This window comes from Pteropus medius, unplaced genomic scaffold, assembly GCF_902729225.1.
Source record: "Pteropus medius unplaced genomic scaffold, Ma_sr-lr_union100, whole genome shotgun sequence".
Classification (NCBI taxonomy): domain Eukaryota; kingdom Metazoa; phylum Chordata; class Mammalia; order Chiroptera; family Pteropodidae; genus Pteropus; species Pteropus medius.
In genome coordinates, this window is record NW_024340696.1 from 9,106,671 (window position 1) to 9,131,847 (window position 25,177).

Sequence of the window (25,177 nt, forward strand, 5' to 3'; positions counted from 1 at the left end):
CACATGTAATAGCACTTATCAAATACTATTACTTAGTACTACCTGTGTGTTAACTTAAGTTTGGAGCCAGCGAAATAATATACCACCTCTATCTGACCATGAAGAGTGAAGAAAATCACTGCTATAATTGATACCTTTTGTTCATTATGGAAAGTTTTTATACAGTCAAGTATTGAGAAAGCCGCATTTCATTTTGTCAAACCAAAAACATACTACCTAACGGCCTTTGTATAATAGCTAATGCAACATGGCAAAAATAATAGCATAGCCCTCAATATACGCTGAACTTATGAAAGAAGTTAGGAACGGTTTGGCAAAGACGAAATATACAGTTAATTTTTGTATAATTTTCTTTTCATTCACATTCACACCAGGTAGACTTTGTCAAATACCTATAGTAAAGAAGAACTTGTTCATGCATGCAGAACAAAATAAAATAAGATTAAAAGCTCCAGGAAATCAGCCTGCTTCAAAAAACCATTAAAGTGTGCCTATCCCCCAAGCTTTACAAATGTGCTAATTGTCGTGTTTCAGTCATGTAAATATGTCTCAGCATAAAGTAAGCAAGATTTCCTGTTATAGAAGCACGGCGCTCTCTCTGGGGTGGGGGGGTGGGGTGAGGGGAGGGACGAAGAGGACTAAATAACACACTGTAATGAAACCTGCCTTTGGGCAGCACATGCCTCAGCTCTGAATGCCCAGAAATACTTCGCAGACGCTCTAGGCTGCCTAGCAATGGAGATGTCTAATTCTGGCTAGCTTGACAAAGTAAATACAACTATTGAACATAAGGCAGCTCCTAATAAAAAAACAACAATCCCCCCCTTGTAAACACCTACATTTGGCCCCATTAAAAATTCTTTCTTCATACCCAGGAACTAGCAGACCCTTAAATGTGGGGGTCTCTAAGTAACTAAAGAGGAGCTGGGAGATTTAATGCTGTCAGGATGTTTTACATCGCTGTTTCCACCGAGCACTTCATACCCCATCTCAGGGCTTTGTGGGGTAATGTTCTGCATACACTGTAGGGCATTATGCAAGCAAACACATTGGCCTTTATGCTCTCAGGACTCATTCGTGAACAGCCAAAAGGAATCAATATATTTTCATATATATGCTATACTTACATACAAAATATATATATGATTGCCACATTTCTAACAGGAGTGTTCATCAAAAGCTGCCAGTTTTTGAAAACTATTTAGTGGACTGACATTAATAACATTTAATTAAGAACATCTCCTGATTTCTGCTTTTTTACGTCTCAGAACTCATCTATTTCATAAGCTATGTATCAGTCAGACCTCTGCCACTCCCTAAATTGAATAGTGGATCTGCTGTAGTTCTAAAAATCACCAGGATTTAGGGATCAACACACACATTTATCTGCTAACAGTTTACTTACTGAGTAGGAGGCTTCAGATTACAGTAAGGAGCAAACATTAGTTGGAATCGTAGTAGACAAAAACAAAGAGATTGTTGCTTTTTGTCACCTCTAGAGTAGTTTCCATATGCTTTAAAAGAGAAGGGATAAAAAGGAATTCTCATATAATTAGTAGTTTGAATTTATTTCTCAAAGAAGTCTGTTTTTTTTCAAGCTCAACATTCAGATCTAAGAACACTGTACGTTTCTAAAATATCTCACTAATCTTAAGTCACCTGAGAGTGAGTACCCAAAATATTGCTCCTAAAATGTTTCCTCACGTGTATCGGGTAGAAACGGGGCTTCATGGACAAAGCAGGCTCCAAGAGCCTATCGAAATGACAGTCCATCCACAGAGACCCCTGTCTTCTCCCATTTACTGCTGTGGCAGCAGTAGGCCCTAGATCTCAAGCATCTCTCAGCTTGGCCCTGCTGAAGCTTAATTCAAATTCTACACACTCTGGAGCTTATATGCTCCTGCCTGCATTGTGTGTACCAGAGCCATACAAGCCTTGGGTTAAGCAGCAGTTGGAAACCAGTAAAACGGTTGCCTGAGTGAGAAGCCCTGCTACGCAATTAAGGAAAGATGAATGGAAGGGAGTCACTTGGGGAGATATGAAGAGTCTCATTTAGGCAATGGAGCACAGTCAGGGGATCACAGGGATGGTGGTATCCATGTGTGACTTATCCATCCCATTCCTTTATCCCAGAGAAGAGGCTAATCGGGGCAGGGGAAAGACATCTTTCAGCGTTGTTACTGTCCAAATTTAGGTAACAATTTAAATCACCTTATTTCAACTGTTACCATGATTTTATTTCAGTCCCGTTCATGTTAGAACATTAATGAGACTAAAATGTGCAAAAGAACAAAGGAGAAAACAAAAGAAAAAGATACTGCCTGTAGTTTGTGTTGAAGGTATAACCATTTTAAGCAAAGTTCTCCAAGAATAATCTAGTTTGTTCTCTGTTGATGTGCGAAATAAGGGAGGAAAATAACATGACCCTCCTGCGTCTTAAATGTCTGAAAGTTCAGGAGCAGTGGGACCAAAACATGGTGGCGTTCTTATCACTCTGTAATCGAAAATATTCCGATTCATATTTTAAGAGGATTAAACTCAGCAAACCATCCCCACAAAGAGTACCGCCGGCTTCTCCTTGAACATTTCACACAGGGCTCAACCCCCTCAACCGAGATCTTCCTGTTCGGGTGGGTGTGAGATTGAGAACCCCCAACTCCCCACAGGAGAAGCATAGGAGTAGGGGGATGCTGTGGCTCACTTAGTAGAGAGAAAGTTTCTTCTTAATCAGAAGAAACAGAATCTAGAACAGCCACTTTTTGTAAAGTTCTGTCCTTAAAGAATATACATGTTTGCAACACCTGTTTTTTCTATTATCGAAAATATCCATGTATGGATTTGTAAGGACATGCGTGAGATAGCTCTCATAGTCAAAGAAATACGTTTACCTCCCTCCCTTGCTACCCTTTGCTCTAAGAACTGAACCCAAGTCACTTGCCACCGTTTACAAACCCCACACGATCTCACACCTACCTACCAAGCCAAACGTCTCATAACAATTCCCTGTTTGTTGACTGACTAGTTCAGAAAAATTGAATTTTTTCCTGTCTTTCAAACACGCCAAACTTACTCCTGCCTTGAGCCTTTTGCATTTTATTACCTTTTCCTGGAGACTTCTTTTTCCAGGTCTTCATAGGTCCCTTCTCAAATTTAGTTTCTAGCTCAAATGTACTCTCCAGAAAGATGTACCCCCTTTTCAAGTAGCACCCCCAGCCAATCTCAAATCATCATGTTTCACTTTCTTAAAAGCACCTCTCACCATCTGAATTATCTTCTTCATTTGTTTGCTTTCCTGTATGTTAGCCGTCTCGAGTCATGTCTATATATTCTATATATTGTCCCTTTCTGAAGTTGTAAGTTCTTCGAAAGCAGGGATCTTGTCTGTCTTGTTCACTGTTTTATTTCTAGTGCTTAGAAAAGTTCTGGCACTTAGAGTAATGACTAAGAATGTGGGCTTCGAAGCCGGACTGCCTGAGTTCAAATTCCATTCCCATGTCCTGAAGTTTGCAACGTCGCTTCCGCTTTTTTCAGACTTGGTCACATGGTCCGCAACTAGCTGGAAGGGAAGCGTGGAAACAAAGCCTTCATGTATGCAGGGGTTCCTCTACTAAAGGGAAAAGAGAGAGTAGATATTGGAGGATAATTATCTGTCTCTGTCATAGTCCACAACCCTTTGGAACCCAAATATCCATGCACACCCTTCTTCCCACACACTTACCTCCTCTTCAGGGGTGAGTGGGGATTCCTACTGGCTAGAAACTGCAAAAATTCTCTGCCCTGGCAGTAGAGGACTTGAGCCCTGATTGTAGCCCCAGTTCTGCTCTCTGAAAGGAACTCCCTTATTCGTTATGCTCTGTGTCCACTGTTCCTGCAACAGTGCTTGCCAACTGCAGTAGTCATCAGGAAGACAGCTCCTGCCTCTGTTCCACTTTCTGAATCTAGTACAGATACAACTAATTAGATACACCTGATTCACACCTATGACCAGCGGGCAGGCGCATCACATGCAGTTGGAATGGATGCTTGTCCACCACAACTGTTACATTGTAAGGTTTGAGTCTTATTTTCTGGTTTCTCTATTCTACCCATAGCCCTCTCTTTCATCTTCTTAGTAACTAGCTTGAAGCCACCTAAAATAATCAACTTGAGAGAGAAGGCAATACCCTTAATCTGACTTTTGTCTCGAAGCTGCCTCTCGTTTTCGGGGTAGCCTGTTAGCCAGGGTATTTCACCAAGGCTTGGGAGCACAGACATCTCCTGTGAGGGCTGCCTGCTTCAGTTTGCAGATGCGGGAGCAGTTGGGTTTTCCAGCCCTCCGAAGCCTCGGATTACCAAGCCTTTCGTCAGCGTAGATCATGGGCTGCACGCAGAGCCTCTCCTTTACCAGAGCCGTAGTCCCTTCTGCCTCTTCTTCCAAATCCTATAGCTCTAGCCTAAGTTCATTTTTCTTTTATAAATAACTTGGCTGAAAGTAGCAAGAAGCAACTAATACACCAATATTTTGAATTTCTCTGATGTTTTGCCTAGAGCCATTGTTTAGGAGGTATAATAATATCTATCTTCCAAGTGATCACAGGCATAACAAGGGTCACCAGCTTTCCAATCTGCAATATCTGACTTTACCGCCCACCTTCCAACCACTAAGCCAACACATATTTAGATCACAGAACTGGAGTGCTCCATTTTTCAGGTACCAAGTTCTGTATAAAAAGGATATAGGTTTAGGCTGTTATTACAGGAACCCAAAAATGCAGTGGCATAAATAATACAGAAGTTCATATATCTCTTACATAAGAGCCCAGTTTGGAGACCCAGGACTCCTTTGGTGACCAGGTGGTGTCAGGAGACCCTAGACTAATTTTATCATTTGCTACACCCAAGGAGGGTGTAGCTTCCACTGGATCGTCCAGGGTGGCTGTTTCAGCACCGACCCTCAAGTCCACATTTCAGCAAGTGGGAAGATAGAAGTTGGGCTCATCCCTAACACTTGTGGAGCCCAAAGTAAAAATGCAAATAAAAGATATGCCTAAATATTTTTTAAGTTATTAAGCCAACAAACCATTAAATATGCTTTATCTTCCTTCCTTCCTAGAAAGCCAAATTTAAGTTTAGGATCAGGGAAATTTGAGTTTAGGATCGGGGTTCCACTTCAGAATGTAGAGACACAGGGAGAATTGGCCTGCAGCCCACCTCCTTTCTCTTCCCGCCCTTGCCTCCTTCCCCCACACGGGGCCGAGCACCGTTTGGGGATACCCAGCCCGCACAACCAAACCTCATCTACACACTACACAAACAACAGTCCCTTGGCTACTCCTAGAGCCCCAAGCTGTGCACACAGACAACACTTTTGGGTGGTGAACCTGGGGGAGAGACCCACGCAGGCTTTGTGGCCACGTGGACAGGGAGTTCTGAGGTTCTGAATATCCCAGAGTGTGTCCTATAAAGAAGAGTACAAGCTCTGAATGGGTGCATCCCCATCACCCTGAAATTCCTCACTCCACGAGGTGGGGTGGATCAGGACGCGGGCAGGGGAACCTCTTGCTGAGATTTTATAGCGATTCTAAGGGAAAGGCGAAGTAAATGACACTTTCCCCTCTTTAAAGATCTGATCCTAAACTTAACCATAGCATTTATGCTCACGACGAAGTAACCAGAACTTAGTCACTTAGCCTCATCTGTTGGCAAGGGAAGCTGAGAAATGTGGCCTTTATTATAGGAGGCCATGTGTCCCACTGATGCTCAGAGATTCTTTTACTCGTTGCAGAGGAAGAAAATAGATTTTGAGAATAAGCTAGCAATCTCTGCCACAGCCTTTTCACAAATCACACTTTTGTTTAGACAAGCAAGTTCTTCACAATCTGCTTTCAGAGAGGTGAGTTTGGAGGCAAGACAATACTGTCAGTTATAATTGACGGTCAAAATAATTGCACACCTGAGCATTTTCCATGGGCAGCGCTGAAATTTTGTCTAATTTTCAGATCAGTCAGAAAGAACCAAGTGAATTTTTCTCAATTCAAAGGGTGTAGTGTTGTTATGACATTCAGGAAAAACAATTTTAATCTTAAACCTTGGGAATAAATTGAGTCTTAAACAAACAAACAAAAACTAAAACTTAAAACCTAACCATGTTTGGCAGAATTTTTTCCAGAAATTTTCAGCCACTACCAAATGTATACCTATCAACCCAAAATGAGCAAAAATTGGGTCTGGCATGGTTTCTCCTGGCCTATTCATAAGTGAGAGTAACACAAAATTCACTAAAGTTAGGCAGATGCATCTTCCTCATTACAAAATTTTAACCAGATATAGAAAAATCACAACACAATATTATGTTGTAATAATGTAGTGATTATGGAATAATATAAATGTAACAATGTAAAAATGTAACAATATAAAAATGTAATTACATAGTAGCATATAACAATTTTTTTATAAGTTGAAATGATACTCTAAAATCTTATCAAGAGATAACAGCAATACTGTGATGATGACTATATCAAGCCTGCTTCATCTGTCTCCTGCCCTCTATCCTCCTCCCTGTGCTGCTAGAAGGAAATCAGTCTTTCCACAAAGGAAAGAGAAATCTCTCTCTTTTTCTGTATAGAACCAGAGAGACTCTGAACACTACCTTAGCCCCCACCATCTGGGCTGTGGAGGCATCAGGTGTGCATTTCCTTGATTAGAAACTAAGATTGGAGCCCTGGTCAGTCAGCTTTAACTCACAGTAAATGTTTCTGGAAAGTAATCGTTTTGCTATGGCCCCTTTCAAAACTGTTTACAAGTTGTCTGCCAACATCCATTTGTTCCTTCTTCCATAGTAATGGATTTGTTAAACACTTTTACACATTTTAAAACATTTACTATTCTCCCTTGCAGCCAGGTGTGGCCATGTCTAAGTTCTAGACATGAGTGGAAGTAATGTGTCCAACTTCTGGATCTTGGTCACTTCTTCCCACCAGCTGAGAGAGAGCAAAAGCATCAGCCTTGGAGCCAGAGGTGGAAGCCCCCTGCTATTGATAGTACCCCAGTCCTTCCAGCTCAGAATTGCCTACTTCTGGACTATGAAGTGGGAGAGAAATAAACTTCTACCTTTTTTAAGCCATTTTTTGGAGGGTGTCAAAATGTCTCTATATTACTGCTACTTAACCTGTACTCTGATTCATTCCCTACCATTCAGAGCTGTGCTTCATAACACAGAATATGGCTACAGAAATCAGCAAAGCATCCTCCAGGCGAGGGCATCACACAGCTCTTGAAAGAATCTGGAATGGAATAGGATGGCGTGTCTTTTGTTAATTTGTTTCCTCCCTATTATGTAAAGAAAAGAAATTTAAAAAAAAAACAACTTGAGTTTTGAAGCTTCTTCTAACAGTTATTTTACTACTTTGTCAGCAGTGAAGACATGCAGTATTTAAAGAGTTTTAAAATAAGATGGACCCCAAATTACTCCTTAATACAGCTGTGCCTATCTTCACTGGTCCAGAAGCCAGGAATCTTACATGCTCCATTTTCACTACTTCCTTACTAGGTATGAGGGAAAATGTTTAGACATCTTTAATCTTCCCAGAAACAAAAACTGTGATTGCAGTTTCCTTTATATTTTTTTACAGAGCCACAGTAGAGGACAATGTATACTTAATACTCAGACCCGGCTTGGTGACTGAGACACACTGGCTAAGTCTAGTATTTTGTTGCTGTTGCTTATTATCTGTAGTTTGCTATATTCGTAGATTCATTTCCTTGCCCTAGTAAACTCATTAATTTTTATCTGTACCTTATGTGTTTTTTTGAGCCACCTCAAACCCTTTTTTGGAGCAAGAAGAGGTATAAATAAATTCGTGTAGTACTTGATAGTTCACAGAACATTTATGCATTTCATTTGAGCTTGACAACAGTCTTGCGAGGGGAGAATTTATTCCCCTGTGATAGAGGACACTGAGGTATCTTATCTGAGGTCACACTGAGAGTGAGTGACAGAAGGAGGTATCAAAACTTGTTGCTGATTGTCTCTGTGAAGGGACCAGTGTAGAACCTATATGTTCTAGATGTTTACAAATTTTAGTTTAAATTGGCTATGTTTCAAAGAAAAAAAAACTGTTAGGAAGTATTTTGAAATATTAACATCTATTTCTGTGATTGTGAGTAATGCAAAGTGTGACTTTTCAGGAAATGTCAGAAATTTCAAAAGGTTTAAAACAAATCTCTATTCATATGCTAATGGTTAAAATATACTACATCAATTGTTTTCAGAAAACAAAGAGTGACTGGTGGCTTGGTCTTGGCAAAATATGAAAAATATAAATTGGTGAAATATTTTAATGGGTGTTTACCTGCAATTTGTCTCAAATCCAGGTATAATCTAGATTCATTATCTTGCCCCTTCTGTCTGGGAACTGTGAGTGCTGAGCACAGGTCTGGCAGGCTGGGAGAAAAAGAATTAGGAAGGGAACTGTGGAGCCAGGAAATCCAATCTTATGGGTCTATAGGATCTGTTTAGATGGTGACTCAGGAGGAACAAAATATAGACAGTGTCTTAGCCCAAGAAAAAGAAAGAGGTATGCAGAGGAGGGAGAATCTCAAAGTCTAGCTGAGCTTGGTACCCTCTGGAGCCACAGAGCAAAGCACTTCTGCTGCTACTGCTTTGTTGTGACCCAGGACTTCCTATGGGCCTAAGGGTGCCTTTTGGCAGGAGCTCCCCTGATCTGCCAAAGTATTTTCCCATCCTCACATTTCCCCCACCTTGCGTCACTAGAGAAAAGAGACCCATTAATCCATAGGGATCACTGCAAATCACCTCGGCCCGCAGGAAACTGGAAGTTGTCACTCCTTTCCCTTTGCCTACATAAAAATCATCATTTTAGAGAATAGAGAAATAGGCATTAATAGAGAAAACAGGCAGCCAGTCAGCCAGATATGCAAGGCATCTCCTGCATCAGCAGTACGATCCCTTCCTCCCAGAATCTGAGAAAAGAAAATCAGGTGGAAAAATTTCAGCTCAAGATTCTAAATACATTTTGGGCCCATGCCTCGGGTCTAAAATGAGAAAGATGGATACCTTGATTTGGTTTACAAAGTTGAAAATAGTAAGTTTTTTTTTTCTAGTCTGATTTTCATTTAAACCATTATGCAATGAAACCTCAAGGTCTAGAAGTTTATATACCCCCAACAGCTTTGTAGCTTTAGTCTAAAGGAGGTCACCATGCTATGCAGAGAGTATTCTACAGCATATTTTTTTCAGAAGACAGATCTAGGGTACAGCAGCATCTGAACATTTACCTGTCAAGTGTGTAAGTGCTTTGGAAGCCTCAAAGGAACAGTCCCTGACACACCTGGCAAGCCTGGAACCTGATCTCCCCTTCTTCCTCCTATTTCACATTGCACTGACATGGTGCACAGGGGGAGGCTCAGGAAGGAAGAAAACAAAACCCACTGCTTGAGAATTTAGACGGCAAAGTAACCTCGTTCAAGTCATAATCAACAAAAGCTGGCAAAATCACACACAGATTCACATATTTCCAAGAGCCATCCTTCAGTTTTTTCAAGGACGTGAGTATGCAACTAGCCTTTGAAATGTAGCATTTGGTTAGATGCATTTAATCACGTCACCCAAAATCGCTGTGCTCAAAAGTTACACACAAATGGATACTTGACTTTCCTTCAAAGCCATTCAGCCTGAAAGATTTCCAAGCGCGTCACACGTCACATTTAGCTACCTTTGCTAGGAAGGGCTTTCAGCCAACTGGCTCACACTCATAGCCGAGAGAAGCAGAGGAAGAGAAATTTTTAGCAAATAGGTAAGCGTCTGAAATAAATTGTTTTATGCTAGTTCTGAACAAACTATACACTAGTTTTCTCATTTAGACTATCAGAGCAGTATAATCTTTCAACTAGATGCATCTTAAAGATGTATCAGTTCTACTGTGAAGCACATCACCATTTCTACATGTCAGAATCCAGTTCATTATCTAACACCTAGCCCATCTCCTACTCCCCTCCCCTGGCCATGACTTCTGCTTTGTCTCTGCCTTTCTTGCAGATGTGACTTGGAGTGCCCACTATGAGGGTCACCTGTGCGCTTGTCTTATTCATATTACTGGATTATAAGGAAAGGTGGAGTGTGGCAGGTGTTCTGTTCACATACCTCTCAGAAAAACTTGCTTCAAATAGATTCTAAATATTTGTTGATTCCAGTTGATTTCTTAAACAGCCTAATAACCATTTGACATCATCTGTATGAGGTCCCAACCAAAAGCACACACACGCATTTTTTAATGGTGAATTTTCTTTTTCAGTTAACCTTCAGATCATACATATCCTCGTCGTTTTTCCTTTGCTCATTAGCAGTAACTACAAGATCTTAAAGACACTTTAAATTAAAACAGACGTATAATTTTATGTCTCTTTCTCTCATGCTTTTTCACAAGAACGTTGATAGAATTAACACGCCAGAGACATTCATAACCTCAGACTTAAGAGTCATGCACGTCTTTTAGTTTCCTGAGCCTTTCATGTTTTCATTTCTGCCTGAAATCCTTCGTGGAAGAAACTAGAGTGTCAAGGAATGAATGAATTGTTTAAAACAGAGAAACAAATATGTCTTCATTAGAGCTTTTTTGTCATTCAAGAAATAGACATTTAACTACTTAACATGTGACAGACTGGGTGCTAAGGATACAAATGAATAATATACTTTATGAATATTCCTATTTGGATGCTTAAGATGTTCCTGACCTTTCCAACATCTTTGTTGATCATATATCTGTATAATAGTGTCTTTCATCCTAAATATATTTTCATTAAAAATAAGTACATACAGGCAAACTGAAATCAAGAAAGAATATTTTCATAAATTATTTTTAAAGGTTTAAAATATTTTGATCCTCTGTGCACAGCTTGTGTTTACATGACAAATAAGCCTTTTATCAGGAAGAAACTAGCCAGAACATATGCTGCGGATCACAATATTTAGACCAAAAAAAAAAAAAAAAAATGATTCTACCCTTTCTCATCTCAATTTTTTTCATTTTGAAGGGAATTTTCCAAATGAAGAGTTTCAGATAGGTTGTCTCCAGGTCAGTTCACCTCTGCAAGGCTTTGGTTAGTCATCAGTGGACAGCCTCATCCTGCGTACTTACCTGTAGCTTCCCACACCCACTTTGTGCTTTACACAATAGATATGTTCCTTTGAGTTTGGATTTTTATGAAACAAATCATGTGGGCCGGGAGCACTAATAGTTAAAGGAATTTGATAGCTATCCTTTTGAAAACCTAAAAAGTTCTTTTGCAATATGAATATTTCTCCCTGATTACAATAACTGTTCTGTAATTATGGTCAGTTACTGCTTAAATCAGCCTGCATCTGCTTAAATCAACTTGTATTTGCAGAAAAACAATTAGGATGGGGAGATGTTCAAAAAGCTACACTATCCTTTTGAAAAACATGACCCAACGTCATACCTACCAAGACCTGTAATAGCTGACTTATCTAAGTATATAAAAAATATTGACCTTTTTATTGGTATAATTTGTTTTCTTATGTCTATATTTTTTATGAAAATTGCAAGTTTCTAGAGAAAGTATAACCTTGCAATCAAATCATCTTCAAGTCAACTTAATAGACAAAGGAAAACAGGCATTGGCGGGAATCTATAATTGCTGAAAAGCAATATTCGATTGAAAAATAGCAGTTTGTAGCCCTGGCAAAAACAAAGCCAAAAAAACAACTCTGCCATTATGATGTAATTTTTTTTCAATTATGCATTTATTTATGCCTTTATATTTTTTTATTTCTACCTAAATAAGAAAAATCTTGATCCATTTAGGTTTAGACTCTGGAAATGTTCCACTAAGATTCCTGGTTCAGTTTACATAATGGCTATAATTTGTGAAATCTAGTACCACTGGGATGTGATTATATTGGGCTTCAGTCTGAAGAATTGTTTTAGTAGGAATTTTATATGCAAGACTAAATGCTGATCAACAGAGCATAATATTGTATCCTGAAGTGTGCTCATGAAAGCAAAATTAATTTTTTTTTCTTGTTTCTTTCCTTCTCCTGGAATCTTCTGCCATAGCGACTGCATTTGCCTCCAGACTTGTCAGACACAGCAAGCCGCTCAAGCAGACAGGATCTGGCAGAATCGGCCAAGCTGCTGGGCCCAGGCTGTGGCGTGATGGCCGGAGGCAAGAAGCACCTGGACTTCTAGCAATTCCTCCTTAGTTGCTGCCTGCAGAATTATATGACACTCTAATTATGATTGCTAATGGGCTTATGTAAATATTTTTCTTAATGATTTGACCCTCCAATTCTTTAAAAACACGGGATTGCAAAATGAGGCCACCATTCGTCATTTTTAAACCATCTTTTTTATACAGAAATAGTACAGCAGAAATACTTTCATTTAAAAATTTTGTTTTATGCTATGTCTAAAGAAAATAGGTAATTTTATTTTTGAATAAGAGCAAATAAAATGTCAGAAATTCAAGCTGCCTTACAGTGGTCATTAGTGTATGTGTGCTAAGGCACTTAGCTCATGGTAAAATACATGGCATAGCGGGTAGCATATAAAGCATTATGAAATTCAAAATTATATGTGAAAAACATATTTTCTCTTTATTTTTGAAAAAATCGCTTGCCACCAAAAAGGCTAAGGTTTTCAAAAGAATGAAAAATTTGTTAATATACGAAGACTATAATGAAATGAATTTGCATTTATGCATCCTGTTATTAAATTGATGAAGACAAAATAATATTTTGGGATTCAGACTCCATTAAAGATAATTAGTCTACTGTAGAAGTTAATAAATATAAAGAACTCGAATGATAGAATGCATACAAAAAGTTTATGGTCTTCTGTTTAGAAATCCTAAACAATTGAAGTCATCACTATGAAATTATGTCAACACACATAATTTAGGATTGAAATTCAAACTGACAGCTATGTTAATGCTAAGATACTAGGGGGGAAAAAAACATGTTTTGAGAGATTTTTACAGAACATAGGTCTGAGACAAAGTAAGAAACTGAAGCTAACCCAGATTTTCACTGCACCAGGTAAACCCTTTGTTAATTGTGAACATTGGATGGGTATGTACATTTATAACCATAGAAACATGTCTTTTGCGGTGTATAGCATACTGAGCTAGTTTTCATATAAAACACTAGTTTTTTTGAATCATAGTTCCATCTTCTCAAAGATTTTGACAAATAGTAGACAAAAAACAATTTCAAAAGTAACTTGCATATTTGTGTCAATTTTTTAAAAGCTGTTTAACATTCTTTAGGAGAACCTGAATTTCCAAAACACATTTTTGAAAATGTTAGAATATTTCGAAGCAGTTATAACTAACATTTTAAGCAGTTTGCTTTTAATATACCACAAATTACACTTTATTTGTTCTTGACAACATTGTAGAAAACAAAGACAAGGTTTTTAAACTGTCTAACCAATATGATGAATGTCAGTCACTTAAAAAAAAAACCCACTGTAGCATAAACACATACTGTATACAGCTTTTATTCAGAATTAGAATAATTGAATCAATGACAGTGATTTGCCAGGATGTCAAATCTCTCCATCATATCCTGTCACTACCAGTTTATTTTTTGTGATCAAAATCAAAAAGACAACTATTTTGTCACCTGCTATTTCATTAGTACTAAAAATCAGGTTTCTTCTTCTATTTTTTTAGAATGTCTGGTTTATTTTTTTCACTTCTTTTAATTCGAAAGACAAATTCTTCCCCATTTTCTTTTCAAAATAAAGTTTCAGAATTGATCTGTCAGTTAAAATTAAAGGGCTTTTATATTAAATACAGGTGCTTTTAAAATTTAAAGCAACTGCAAAAAAAAAATCAATTTAGTCCATAGATAATAAATAACGTGCAGGTACTCCACAAAAGCTTTGCTTTTTCTTTTGAAAGCATTATGAATAACCTGAATAAATTCAAATGAATATTTTAGTTGGGTTATTATTTTAATAACTCTAACCTTTTTCTTACCGTGTTGTGACTCATTTCATACAAACACACACGGAACAATTACATAGACTCTGAAAAGGAAATGTGAGGTCATCAGATATGTAAATTGCTTGTCAAAAATACTTAATAGGTCATTGATTTACTACACTGGCTATCATGTCTATAAAATTAACAGCCAATTACTAGTTAATATATGCTTCGCAAACAGATAAATACTATAAAAATTGAACATGCGTATTTGAACCCAACTTATTTTAAACATAAAAGAAACTTTTCCAACTCAATAAAAGTACATTCTGAACAATAATAGTACTCGAGCTTTCCAAAATCAGATGCAAGTGCTTTGTTCTGATTCACTAGGCAGGCTTTATAAAAATAAGCTACTGAAGAGGGATGTATTTTTTTCTTGATAAAAACACTAAAATTTTGTTTTCCTTCCTTCTGGAAACATTATCAGTTAGCCATATGCTAATAACTTAATACATAAAAATATGGGTCTCCAATAATACTGTTGTAGGTATTTAGACCATTTTGATACATTATGAAATATACACTCTAAAAACAGGTTTGTTTTCAATTATCGACTTGTCTCCGAGATATAAATACTAAAGTAACAATGCCAAACGTAGTATTTGAAATGGTCTCATATCTTTTAAATGTTGCTAAAACTTTAAAACTCTCCATGGTATTCATTTCTTACACTAGATTTGTCTTTCTTTAACATGATGTAAATATTTTGATTGCTGCAGTCTGCTCAGGTGCTGGGGTCCTAAGACCTGAATTTCTTTTTCAGTAGCTACTGATTTCCACTTTTCTCTTCCTCTCTTTCCATTTATTCTTTATCTCCATCTCTAGGATCTGCAAATACTAACACTAAACAAAATGAACTACTTCAAATGGAAGCCACGCTCAGCAATCAATTCCTTGTCTGTCTTTTAATTTTCAAGAATCAGACACAGGCACCCACATACAAAAGAAAAATGGGGGGGAGTATTTGTTTGTTTAAGCCCATTATGAATGTCATTTCAAAACATGTTAATGCCTTCCAATGATAGTCACCATTGATACCGTGGAATTTAAGCAATACTAACTCTAAGTACTTATACTTTAAACTTTAAAACTGAGCAGTTAAGTCATTGAGAAGTGATGCAAAACAAACAAAGAAAAACAAAAAAAAGCAAAACAGAAAAACAGGTGAGGTTTATTCTTGAAAAACAAAAAAGGGAATAATTTGTGTTTGGTCTTGGTAAGCCAAACACTATACAAAGAAGAAAAGCCTTTCCTTTTTTTTTTAATCTTGTTAACATTGAGGCCAAGAGCAAAAAGAGTAAGAATACAGACTCCATCCTGAAATGACAAAAATTCACAAAACAAAGCTAAATCTTAAAATAATACTTCATAAATGAATCTTAGGAGATCTAATTATGATTTTTAAGGAGAAAGATGATCATGTGAGCCATATCAAAAAAAGACAGTAGGTTACCATTTAAGACTTAGGAGGCACAGCTTTGGATGGAAAATATTCTGGAAATTCTTTGGAGTAAAAAGCATTTTTCACTCAGTAATTTGCATGTTTCTTATTCAAACATTCACCTCTAATTCTGTTTACCTGGTCTCCCTAAGTCAGGCAAGTTTGGAGAAAAATCATAAGCTTTTAGTCTTGTGATTTGAATGAAGACGTCACAAATAGACGGTCACCATCCTGGAAGATGATGTCAAAGCATCTCTGCAGAGTTTGCATTGATAAATATATAAATATGTTTATCAGTAAATAAATAAGCAAAAAATTATTTCAATAATGAGGCAAAGGCCACTTCTTGGCTACCGCTTCCACACAGTGCCTGCCACACTGTCCCCAGGAGAGTTCCTGGAGCTCCATTCAGAAGGACAGCTCATCTCCCCAGGGTGAGGGCAGAAGGCAAGGCAGCCGTTCCATCCTGCTGGACCAGAGGGCTTCTGCAGCTGAGCAGCCGCTTCTTCAGACTAAACCAGGCTGTGCCACTGTGTCCTGGAAATCCTGACCCTCAGAGGACACGTATACGTGCCCAAGTGCACACATACTCTCTGTTCCCACAACACTCCCCTTCTCCCGTGCCCAGCTCCTGCACCCAAAGTGCCACATCTGCTTCTCCAAAGTCTATGGTCTCTACGCAACAGAGCTGTGGGCCAGAACTGGTGGCCGGACCCTGGCCCAAATCATAGCCAGTTGGAAATTGTCTCTTGCAGGGATGAAGTAAGCCAGCCAGCAGCTGCAACATACACCACACATAGTAGCCCTTCTCCAACAGTTCCCCGGGCTCATGAGTCTCAGGGAAGAGAGGCTGCAAAATGTCAGGAGGTAGAAATATCTGCGTGGGCAACTGTACGAACAGTGCATATGTGTGCACACTCCACTGAAGAAGTGTGCAAGCAAGCATGCAGTGTAGGCTGACATTGAGTCAAACTACATGCACGTATAAAAACTGCAATCAACCCAGGACGGTATCTCTAAATGTGCAGCAACTCTAGTGGAATAAAAGTATTAACATATAGCATGCCAGAGAGATGAATCACAATTATCTGTTCACAAGTAATTCCTTAACTAGAAAATAGTAGATGTTGAGCTAGGTTATTTTTCAAAGCCTCCAATTAATTTCTATATTTCTGATCATTTGCCTTTGGGAATTAAAAACAAATCAAAAAAATAAGAGTGCAATTCAGTGGCTGTGTCTTTGTCCCTAGAGGTTTCTGCCTGTGCAAGCATTTAATCTAGACTGCCAGAATCCCCAGCCTTTGACCGAAGTTTGCAGAAGAAAACTTATCTATATTGACTTATGTGTTGCCCAGAACAGACAGAAATAAAAGTCTCAGACAGGCTTTTTTTCACCCAACAAAGGCTTATTTTTTTTTTCCATCCTTTGCTTGGGCTCAAGCACTCCTGCCCTGCATGCTGCCACTTTAAACATGATCAGATCTGTGCTTCACTGCAAATAACAACTGACCAACAATGGGCCCTGCTTCATAGATTTGGGAATGTTTGGCTTAAGCTCCCAACGACTGAAGGCCTTTAACTCCCACCGGCCAGTCACAGTCTGCTTTGTTGTTGTCTGTTGATGTGTCTGTGCTCATTATTCCTTGACATGCAACATCCCCCCTCCACCCTCCAACCATCCACAACCGCACAGAAAGCGAGATTCAAATGGGAACAGCTGTAGTGGTTCAATGGGAAATGATGCCTCTTGTGCAAAGGGGAGGGAGACAGAAAAGGGAGAGGGCCTATTTGAGAAAGGCAACAGCTTTCAGAGAGTCTTGTAGAAGAAATCTACTTTTGAATATACTTCAGTGAAATCGCTGTTAAAATAGGCTGACAATGGAAATCTGCCCAGATTGAAAATGCCAGCCCTAATTCAAAAGACAATTCCTAGTTAATAGCTTGTTGCATTTTTAAATTATTTCTAGACTTTGAGCTCTTGATTTAGATGGCTGAGAAGTATTACCATTTTGTATGTATGTTGTGGGTATAAATGGGCACAGATTTACACACAGCTTTAAGTGGAAATTTTTTCTAACTCATTTCTGATTTATGATAGCTATAAGAATTCTTTCTTTAAGGATCATCAGGATTTAAAATAGAGTAAATATGAAAGTAACCATTGGTTTCGAATGATACTCTAACATGAAAACAAAATTTGTAACACCACACTATAAGGTTAAAAAGAAAATAGTATAATAAAGGAAATACAAAGGCTTTGGCATGGTTTTTACAATCAACAATGGTTAATTTTGATATGTGGTTGTGAACAACTTCAAAACACTTAAGTTTAAAACTCTTGCAAGCACTTTTAATTGATTAGGAATGAATTCTAGATGCACAAAATGATTGGACTGTGAACAGTAATACAACTATATCTAAGAACAATTAACTTTTTGCTGGCCAAAAAAGAAACGTATGATTGCATGAAAATGTGTATAAAACATCTATAGAGTATTCTTGTCAAATATAAATGAAATTAACTTTATTATAGAAATCATTCTGAGGATTTCTAGGGAAGACAAATACTTACATTTTGACATAAAACAAATTGGATTATATCGAAGACACACTCTACCTTTTAGCTATCAACTTTTTTCTTCCTTGAATTTATATCTTACCCTTTTTTGCACATAAACTTCATCTGTTAACAACCTTTGGAAAACCAACAGATATTTCTTACATAAATCTAGTGCATGTTGTTCCAGGTTTAATTATATGCAAAGGAATGATACAAACTTGGAACCTCAGTCCATAAACTATGAACAGATGGGTAGAAGTATTCGATATATCTTGATAAAACTCTTAAATTCGTGACAAAGCTTGTTGATCATGGTTTCCTTTTTTTTAAAAAAAAAAAACAACTTCATGACCAAAACAGATCAAACATCCATCCAGTCTACGTTGTTCTTTTTTTCATTATAACATACAAATGCCCATTTACAAATAATACACCAAAATGAATAAAAGTTTGGATACCAAAATGAAGATTTGTTCCAACTGATATCGTGCCTTCTGTATACAAAGGTCCTTGTTTCAAGTTCATTCCCCCGTGGTGCAATACAGGACACAATTGTGGGACTGAAGTGCTTCTAACAGCCATCTTTCTTTCCTTCCTGAACGCCCAAATGTTGTGTCCACATAGTCACTGACTGAATTAACACAATATATTCTTTCTCTCTCTTTTTTTTACTGTAATCTTGGCCAATATTGAGACATATCAGGTTCACTTCCAGGAACTTGAACTGGAACTGACACACCAGGGGAAATGAGTCCTAGAAGTGGATGAAAGAAATAGCCATGTAGATAGATATTCTATTCGAGAGACAAGCATGGAGTATGAATGCATAGGTTAAAAAAAAAAAAATCTAATGCTTTCTAACATTTTAACTGTATTTAAAAATATATATTTTCAAATGTTACAAACAAAAGTAGCACCTTCAGAAACCAGATAACATTTTTACACATCCCACATCCCCCACTCAAAAGGGGGGGGGAACCCCTCCTTTTCTTTGTATGTTTAGAACTTTAGTGATAAAATGATCTCTGGAAATCCACGTGGTATTTCATCAGCTGCAATGAGAAGCAATAGAGGAGCTAGGAAGGTGAGAAGTCTTCCAATAAGCACCCACCATGCAGCTCAGGGGGCCCTCACTGTTGAATTTGCCTAATAATCTCTCCTCAGAAAACTTACAGTCTCAGGTCATGTTTTCATATACAACTTCTGTGACCAAATTCAGGAAAAACGACTTTGCTTTTTGTCTGTATGGTGTCAAGTTTCTAACTAGCTTGGCTGAATTTCCCTTTTCAATCAATTTTCCCCAGAGGAACGAGCAATAAAGAGTTAAACACATTACCACACAAAGCAGGGAGGTTATTTTTAAGTAAATTGTGAGTGAAAGGAGATCACCTGGCAAAAGAAGCTCTGAAGGCCACCTCTGTGCAGCCTGTGGAAAGCAGTGGCTCACCTGTGGAAGTGGTGCCCGAGGTGCCCATTGGCTGACTGTTCATGTGTGTCTGCATATGTGGGGGGGTGTAGGTATCATAACTCCGCCCGTTCACCGAAGGGCTGGTAGGCAGCATGCAGGAGTACGAGGAGGTCTGGCTGGGGACTGGGGGCTGAGAGGAGAAGGCAAATCTATGGTTACTGAGAAGCACATCTCACATCCTGTGGTTACTGAGAAGCACAGCCTCATCCCCAAGCTCCCTTCTCCCCAGGAACTCTGCCAGTGAGTCTGATCATTACAGATGTCCTCATGTAAAGTACTGGAATTCCATGTGATAACTAAGGTCAGGCCTCCAACCAGTCCTTCCAGTGGCCACTGCTACAGTTGCCTACGCACCGAACTTCTAAAAGTACTATAAATTCAGACAATTGTCCAGCTACGTGCTTGGCACTATCCATAAAATTAATAGGATTTTTGTCTATTTTAATCTTCAGACCTCTGCTGGCATCTTTAGAGAAGGTATAGCATGAGGACTTCCATTAAAACACATCCCCTCTCCTACAAATCCAATCTATTTGGGAATCTAGTTACCCCCCAAATCCCACGTCTCAAGCTTTAGGGCAGAGAAGTGGGAGGAGTTCTCCGTAAAATTCTGTTTAGGGAACTTGGGAGCCTTTCATGGCTAGATTTACGGGATTAAAGATTCTTTGAAGAGGCTGATCAGTCATGATCTCAGATTAAAGTGGTCAGAAGTGTCAGTAAATACCAAGCCCCATCCTGTGAATTAGCTATGACTTCCTTACAGACCCAAAAACCAAGATTGGGTTTTACCAATAAAATTGTGTTGCTGCCCTCTAAATGTTTGGAATGGTGTTATTAAGGAGATAAACCTTCCTCCTAACTAAATAAGAAATACACAGAGCTGGGACAAAACTCTTCATGAGCTCTCATGGGGCTATGCCAGGGCAGCCAGTTTGGGATGAATTAACAGAAGCATGACGTCAGGAACAATGGAGATGATAGCACTACTCTGTCTGCTCAGCCAACTGTAGAAATGCTTAAGATTTCAAGATCCACATTCTCAGAGGGCATGACACATTAGAGAAGATTCAGAGGAGGATGCCCACTCTTTGTAAAGTTGTTGAAGATTTTGATCAACCGGATGAATTAATGGACAGATGGATAAGGCCCCCCCCAACATTCTAGCCTCCCCCCAGCTCCAAAATTCAAAGAGTAATTTTCTCTGAAGAGTAGAATTATTGATAATATTTATTTTTATGCTTTATGAATGTATGTACATTTTGAATATAAGTTGTGTAATTTTTAAAAGTCAGGAAAATAAATTGACCCCATACCATTCTATATGTTGAAACAACCCTAATAGAAAGCAGCATCTATTTAATTGTTTCTAATTGTTTTCTCATATACGTATTTATGTTCACAGAAACCTAGATGTTACTACAATTTACAAAACTGAACAAGACACTCAGTGGCCTTACTAAAATCAGATGACTGCTACAATCAAGCTCAAAGAGGCAAACAGGCCTTGAGGGCCCTGTCAGAATTTCAGCTTGCATTTGTTTCTAATTCCCAAAACCACTTCCTCTAGGCAATCTGACTTCTGGAAAATTCCAAGGCAGTTGTAGCAACACCAACTAATGGGCTGTTAATCCCCTAATTTACATTAATGGTACTATGGCCAATAATATCCAGATGCAATAAAAATAAACATGAGAATAATTCCTCTGAAGTTGCTTATCTAGCTGCTCCTATATTAGTCTGAAGACTGGGAAACATTTATTTTGCTGTTATTTGGATTAGAAATCCAGCAAAAGATGTTCAGTGGAGAATAAGCAATCTGTGTAACCCCAGAACTGTTTCCGGCAGGGGCTCTTGCTGGCCAATCTCACACCATCCAGCATCTCTAATTGTAGCACAAACAGGAGTCCTGGGAAAGTCACTGCCAGAAGTTCCTCCCAGAAGACCAATTTCTCCCCTCATCAAGAGTCCATCCAGCTCCAAAGTTCTAGTACACCCCACCTGCGTTATACAACTTCCATCATAAAGGGTTAGCCTGGTACAGGGCCTAGCACACGTAGGGGCTGATAAATATTTGGGACAGAACTGAAAGTAGGGGAAGGCTGTTGTAACAAGTGACTAGCATCAACCCAGGTAGGTCAGAGTGCCACAAACTCATCACATTATTCACAGCAAAGAGACACAAAATTTCTGGCAAATCCTTTCTATTTCTTTTTTTATTATAAGATGCAGCTGTTCTTCTCTATTAAGTGTACCCCATTATGCAAATATGAATTCCACGCTAGTTTATCACATACACCCTAAATAATGTCCAAAATACACACAGATTATATTTCTATTAATGTGAACACATTACTATAAACCCAAATTTCATGTACAATCCCTTTACTCTCATACGTTGCCATCATGATTTCTATTTTCTGGTACAGGTTTCATTGATACCGAAAACATGTCCCATTCCCACCCGTCATTATCAAGCTAACATTCTCTGTGAGCAAAAGGCAGATTAACTTGACTGAACATCAGGTTTTTAATTTTGTTTTTAAGGGCATCAATCAATCAATCAATCAATCAATCAACTCAAAGACTGGATTGACTGTTTTCATCTCAGACTTGACTGGTCAAGCCAATCACTGTAGTGAGAAAGGATCCCAAGGGGGACATGCACAGCCAGTGACATCTACAGGCCCCGAGCCACGTTTCACTTCCTCTACCACGCACCTGCTAAGCAGGCGGCCACGGGCCTCACTTACTTGCATAGGCAGGTTATTCGCCATGGTGAAGCTGGGCATGGGCGGCAGAGCGCTGTACGTGTTGGTGAGGGCTGTGTCTGTTCGGCCCAACATGGAGCCAGAGGTGAAAGAAGAAACTGCAGAAAAGGGGACATAATGAACAGTCATGGTTAAGAGTCAGAGCCGAGGGCAAAAATGTCCAAACACATTTCTTCGTAGTATTAATATTTCAAGTTACCAGGCGTGGTGGGTTGTGGGATTGGTTGGTAGACGCTGGTGCTGAAACTACTGCTGATAGGAATATGACTAGGTGTGTTGCTGGCCTGTCTTCTCTGATTCCTCAGTTTTTCTTCTCTTCTCCATTTAGCTCTTCGATTAGAAAACCATACCTGGAAATCAGATGGAACAAGTTAGCCCTGTGCCCATTCCCAGTTCCACCCCACCCCTGGCACTTCTTCTGCCTCCCCCAAAGGTGGCAAGATATTTAGCATACTGAATCTATTATTATTTATTTAAATGAATGGCATTTATTAGAAGCACCTTTGTCTCTAAAAAAGGCAAATGGTCTGAATCGCAAAACATGAAACCACACAGTCCCTGGGTACCTGTATTCTTGCTTCAGGTAGATCTATTTTGGCTGCTAGTCTTTCTCGGGCAAACACATCTGGATAATGGGTTCTCTCAAACTCTGAAAGAGTAAACTGAATGTGTTGACCAAGCTCTGGATCAAGCTGGTTCCCACCTCCCCACTCCCAGCATCTCCGACCCATCCCCTTTAAAATGCTACTTCTATTAACATCGACTGTACTTAGAACAACTGTCCCACCAAGTTCAATTTTCTTTGAAGGGACATTCATTCAGGTATGCTTCTGTGGCCTGAATTAGCCAAATCATCATTTTTCCTTTATGAGAAGTCAGGCTTTAGTCTTTTGAATTACTGGTATATGAAAAAAAACATGCACTGAAAAGATGCCCAGAAAAAGAGACAGACGGACAGACCCAGAAAAATGACAAGACAGAGACAGACAGAGAGACAGAAAGAAAAAAGAAGAAAAAAAAATCTTTTCAGTCCTCTATGCAAAGGGCCCTGGCTAAATTTAGCTCTTTGTACTGAAGATGTGGCATTTACTTTGATTTACTGCTTCTCTACTTTGAAAAACTCCATCACCTTTCTCCAGGGCCTCAATTTGCTCTTGGGTAAAGGATGTTCTATTTCTTTGCAGCTTCCGCTTCAGCTGAAGTCGCATTTGGGCCTCATCTGAATCTTCTCCGTTGGAACTAATGGAGTTGGTATTCTCTCCCCCTCCTTCCTGTTGCTGGCAGCCATCTGGAACAAAAAGAATGGACAGTATGAAAAATTTGGAATAACTTGGGGCCTCCGAAAGTGGTCTGATGAGCCATAAACTCCAGGAGCAGTATATTCCGACAGTCTTACCAAAACACTCCCAAAATAACTGTCCCCTTTTAATAAAAGACATTAGTGGCATACTTACCTGACCATCATTTTTTTCCTTCGTTTTTTTTTTTTTATCAAGATGAGAGCATTTCTTAAATAACAAAATAAGTGCTGATGTTTCCAATTAAAACGATCTTTCATAACTAACCCTGACTCTCCAAATGCCTCACCTAGTTCCCGTTCCCTACAGAATTTATTTACCTATGGCTGTGTTGGGAAAATAGAAGAGTGATGTTCAGGATTTCAGCTGATCTATAATCAGTAATTCCTATCTAATCAATTAGATGTTGATAGGTTTGTAGAAAATGCTATTAAGAAACCAAACCAAGCTTGTAATCTTTTTAAAAAAATATTTATCTAGTTTTTATTTGAATTCTGCACAGTCAATTTCATTTTAAAGGTTGTGAATTTAGAAGTGCTCGCATTGTTCTGCAGTTTTATTCAACTATTGTATGAGTGTGCTTTGCCTTGACACCTATTACGAGCACAGCTGTAATTATATCATCACCAAGAACAGGCTATAATTGCTGAAAATGGAATTTTATATTTAGATAAAAGGACTGTCCATTCTTTGTAATGTGTTGCACCAGAGAAAAGTAAGATTTCTTTTAAATTTTTAACGTGTAATTTTAAAAAAGAAATAGTAGAGAGTTCACTAACTAGCTAAATATGCTATGCTGCAGCTGAATCCTTGGCATATCATTTAAGTGGTACATTTTTAATTAGGGCATTTCCACCACTTTTAATGTAATTTCTATCATTAAACAGGGTAAAGTTTTATTGTTTTCCTTTGCTGCTAAAAGGGCAAAATGTGCACTTGGGCTAGCTGTCTCTTGTCTTGCTCCTCGCTCATGAGGCCACAGCCTGTCTGAAGGGAAGCACTCAGCCCTGACTGGGACTGAAAGCTGGGTCCTGGGTCCTGAGGCGCCCAAGGGATTCCAACAGGGGCTGCCCCACCCCCATCCTAGAAACTTGGCCAGTGGAGGGGAGGGGCCTCTAGGGGGCCTTGGTGGGAATCGACTTGGCCAGGAATATCATTTATAACCAGGAGACAATAGGCAGAGCCTTCAAAGAGTTCAGGGAATTGTGACAGGATCTAGTGGGATCTTTTCAGGAACTTTGAAATGTTTTAAAACCCCAACTTTCTCCCCCATTTAAACAGGCGGATTCATCAGCACTGGCCACCATATGGGCCCTTGGAGATCTATTGAGATGACCACCAACACTTGAATAGAGAGGGGCTGCTTTTCAGCTCCGCACAATGCCCCGCGAGTAAGGGAAACTATTAAACTCCTGGGGCAGGAGCGTTGGCAAACTTTCGTGGGCAGAATTTTGAGGCCACAATGAACGCGGACAACAAAAGGATTCTCTTGAGGCGTGCAGCGGGCCACATTGTGTTACAAGAAGCCCAGTCAACAGACTTTTCAGTGAAGTGTGTTAACCCCTCTGCTCCGCTATCATTAATCACTGTCCGAAGAGCGGGCGCCTCAATGCTATTTAGGGCGCTTGGCTG

The 25,177-nt window shown here is 39.0% G+C and overlaps 2 protein-coding genes across 3 annotated transcripts in view; one reads left to right on the plus strand and one right to left on the minus strand.

The window, feature by feature from the left end:
* Positions 1-15,545, plus strand: part of ELP4 (elongator acetyltransferase complex subunit 4) — a 194,894-nt gene extending 179,349 nt beyond the window's left edge. The window contains exon 11 of one of the 2 annotated variants that reach the window (XM_039866330.1): positions 12,075-12,200. Coding sequence is in view for 1 of the 2 variants with exons in the window: in XM_039866328.1 (XP_039722262.1) it covers positions 12,075-12,206 (132 nt within the window). In the remaining variant the exon portion in view is untranslated. Of the gene's footprint in view, positions 1-12,074 lie in introns of both variants that reach the window. The other variant, XM_039866328.1, reaches the window with a different exon arrangement.
* A 2,119-nt stretch (positions 15,546-17,664) lies between these two features.
* PAX6 (paired box 6) overlaps positions 17,665-25,177 on the minus strand; it is a 21,130-nt gene continuing 13,617 nt past the window's right edge. The window contains 6 exon segments of the mRNA XM_039866391.1: positions 17,665-18,765; positions 19,459-19,609; positions 22,230-22,345; positions 22,447-22,597; positions 22,814-22,896; positions 23,377-23,535. Coding sequence (XP_039722325.1) covers positions 18,680-18,765; positions 19,459-19,609; positions 22,230-22,345; positions 22,447-22,597; positions 22,814-22,896; positions 23,377-23,535 — 746 coding nt within the window. The 3' untranslated portion in view covers positions 17,665-18,679.